Here is a 3,310-nt window from a genome sequence, read left to right as displayed (position 1 = left end):
TGCGCAGCCGTTAACCGGCGAGGAGGGAGGGGGCTGGCCGTACCGAGGGCCCGTCTGCTCCCCACCGGGGCGCGGGGTACACCCAGGGCAGCCCTCCGCGGTCAGGTCAAGTCAACGTTCCCCCCCTTCCCCGCCGGTTCTAATATGAGAGTTTTGTCGTGGTTTTCATTGCAAAAGCACAATTTGTTCTCAAGAAACCGCATTAAAATGTCTAACTGCTCTCCTTAAAACACGAAGAAACTTCCCAAAGTAGCTTTTCGCTAGCTCACCACCATCGTTCCCCCTCTGCTGCCCCTTCCAGTCGCAGTTTCCTGGCCCTGAATGAGTTGTGCCTCCCAGTATTGGAGAGAGTGGCTCCTTCTTTCTTTCTTTCTTTCTTTCATATTGAAGATTCAGGAAAAAAACCAGTCCATTTTAATGAAGAAAATCTTCTCAACTTACGACACAATGTAATCACTCATGTAGCTCAAAGTTCCTTTAAAAGCGTATGTTTCTATATTAAAGAATTTCTTAAAATGTGCTATTTGTTTCCTGGATCTAGGTTTTAGTAGAAACGTGCCCCTTGAAGATGGTTACTACAAGGGCTTTCATGCACATGACTGTTTCTACACTTACCCCTAGGGAAATATATTCGTCACTGGGGGAAGTTTCTGTTAATATTTTCTGGAATTTCCCAGGCAGTCACAGAATAACTTGTTTGCAGAAAGGGGAACACTGAAGGAATGCCAGTGCTGGACTGATTTTAATTTTTTTTTCTCTGTTGCCTTTTTTTGCTTGTATTTGCTCTTCTAGCTGCAAAGTGGGTGATTTCTAACTTTGGTAAAAACAATTGGGATCCTAGTCCTCTCTTTCTGTCCTCTGCCAACTATGTTAGTCTGAGTTGAGAGTATCTCCAGACCTGACAGACTTTGTGTAAGCCATAAATTGCAGGACAGTTACCAAGATGAGCTGCAAAACAGAAAGCAGTTCAGCCAGTTCCTGATGTGCTGTAGAATGGTATAAGTAAACAGGTATACCATTCCTCCGAATATGTGTTAGCCCATGAAAACTGGAAGCTGTCACCCATTGGAGAATTGGCTTAGAAGTGTTTTTTTGGCACCAAATCGTTGCTGGAAATATTTTCTTATGCTAAAAAGACAATTTCGTTGGCATGCAAGCCATTAACATTTAGACTTATGTACAGACTGATGTTTGTTTCTGATCTTCCAGATATTGATCATATGATATTCTGTATTTTTGGCAATGAAGAAAGGCTCAGTAAGAAAAGCATTATGTAGAAAACCACAGATGTTAGCTTCTCGGACACCTAGTCCAATGTCTCCTGTCAGTTCAAGTACCAGATCGCCATCTCCTCTTAGCCAACAGACATCTCCATCTGCTTGCAAAAGCACGGAGCGGAGGCACCGACAATTTGGTATTACAGCAGAAAATGTAGAAGCTGCTTTTGAGTATAAGTTTCATAAAGGTATTGTATAAATAACTGCTGGTATAAAAGTACATACTAAAAGCATAAAAAGCCAATGTTCTGTGAACTGTATGATTAAAGATGTATGATCTGTTGGAAAGAACCCTGAAAAATTTGCTTTCATCTTTTGGTACTCAAATGTGGAAGTGATAGTAATGAAAGCTGTGTAGAATAATGAGACTTTTACTTGTTACATTCTGTGCCGGGGGGAAGACTGGCAAAGGGAGATGCATACTGTGCCTTTTTCAAAAGGCTATACCCACTTACTCTAACATGTCGTTTCCTGTAAATGCTTCTGGTGTGCTGTTTCTTCTCATCCCTTGGGAATAATTTTCAATGTTTTCCCAGTATTCAGTGTGATGTAAAAGACTAATACAAAATAATATAAACTAATATAAAAATATAATATATAGATTATAATATAAAGACTAATATAAAAATCACCAATTCTTTCTGAACTACTGAAAGTAGTTTATCTCCTTAATTTCAGATGAAAATGGTGTTAGTCCAGGAGTTAGGTACATTACTGAACCCCTTATAAAAGGTCTGTCAAAACAGGAAAATTTGGCATGTATAAGCTCACTGAATCTTTCTTCCCCAAAGGACGGGGACAAGAAATTTAAGGTAAGTTATTGAAAATAACTGGTAATGAAACAAAGTTAAAAATTAATTTTTATTTATTTTTTAGTAAAGGTCTAATTTTAAGTGGATGTAAACAGCTATATTCTAATTATGTTGGCATAGTTCTACAAGCAGCTTCTGTTTAAAAAAAAAAAGTCAGTGGAAACTTGTGCAAAAGAAAAAATTTTGGATCAGTTAGAATGAAGTTTAGAACACCATCCATTTGTGTAATTTTTAGTTTTTGGATTGTTCTGGGTTTTGTGTTTGTTTTGTTTGTGGTTTTTTTTTTTTAAATGGCAATTTCCCTTTTGTGTTCGTGAGACTGGTCATTTTTTAATGAATAGGTGGTTGTTAAAAATAGAAATCTGCCTTTCTCTTAAAAAAAAAAATTAATAAAGCTGCAGTGCTAATGGATTAATTTTCTGTTCTACAGTACATAGAAAACTTGGAAAAGTGCTCTAAACTAGAGACACTAAATCTTAGTAACAACCAAATAGAGAAGATTGAGAAGTTGGATAAACTGATGAAGTTGCGTGAACTCAATTTGTCTTGCAACAAAATCAGGTAAGCAGAAACATTAATGGTTTTGGTAAGCCCAGATACAATAAAGCTGACATTCTCTTATTGTTTGTGAGTTCTCTCACAGGTGTGAACAGTTAAGGTGAATTTCCCATCAGTTGTATATCAAGACTAACAGGCTTTGGTGAGATGATCTTAAAAAGCACAAGCTCTTAGGTATTAGAAGGATAAATAGTTCTGGGAGGTGCTGTTAGTGTACCATGGCTGCAGTTAAACTTGTTTTCCTAGGAAACCAAGCCAGAAATGCAAGTTTCCAGGTACCATAATGAAAAGTGTACAATAACCCAATTAAATGCATTAAAAATTAATTAAACTTTTACTGCATATCATTACGGATAAATACAAGAAGCTTTCTTTTAGGAGAGGAAGCTGAATGGGCTTGATCAGGCAGGCTGTAACCTCACTAAATTGCTTTTTCACTTTCACTGTTTTGAGAGTCTGGTATCTTTTCTGAGTGGTGTAAGAATGTTGAAGGGTAATGGTTCAGGCAATAGCAAAATTCTTTGTTTCCTTTAATTTTTCTGTTAGTGAATTATGATCCTTACACGAGACTGACTTTGCAGTAGAGAAGCTGCGATTTCAGTAGAGAAGTTTACAATAGGAAGTAAGCAAGACACAAGCATTTCTACACATTGCATTCGCACA

The 3,310-nt window shown here is 37.5% G+C and overlaps 1 protein-coding gene across 1 annotated transcript in view; it reads left to right on the top strand.

Moving 5' to 3' along the window:
* Nucleotides 1-1,250: 1,250 nt before the first annotated feature.
* Nucleotides 1,251-3,310, top strand: part of CNTRL (centriolin) — a 36,467-nt gene continuing 34,407 nt past the window's right edge. Inside the window, exons 1-3 of the mRNA XM_009322029.1 lie at nt 1,251-1,465; nt 1,956-2,089; nt 2,520-2,650. Of these exons, the coding sequence (XP_009320304.1) occupies nt 1,288-1,465; nt 1,956-2,089; nt 2,520-2,650 (443 nt within the window). The 5' untranslated portion in view covers nt 1,251-1,287. The remainder of the gene's footprint in view (nt 1,466-1,955; nt 2,090-2,519; nt 2,651-3,310) is intronic.

The sequence above is a fragment of the Pygoscelis adeliae genome, unplaced genomic scaffold (assembly GCF_000699105.1).
Source record: "Pygoscelis adeliae isolate BGI_AS28 unplaced genomic scaffold, ASM69910v1 Scaffold114, whole genome shotgun sequence".
Lineage (NCBI taxonomy): Eukaryota > Metazoa > Chordata > Aves > Sphenisciformes > Spheniscidae > Pygoscelis > Pygoscelis adeliae.
The sequence above is the reverse complement of the archived record's forward strand: the minus strand, read 5'-3'. Positions and strand labels throughout refer to the sequence as shown.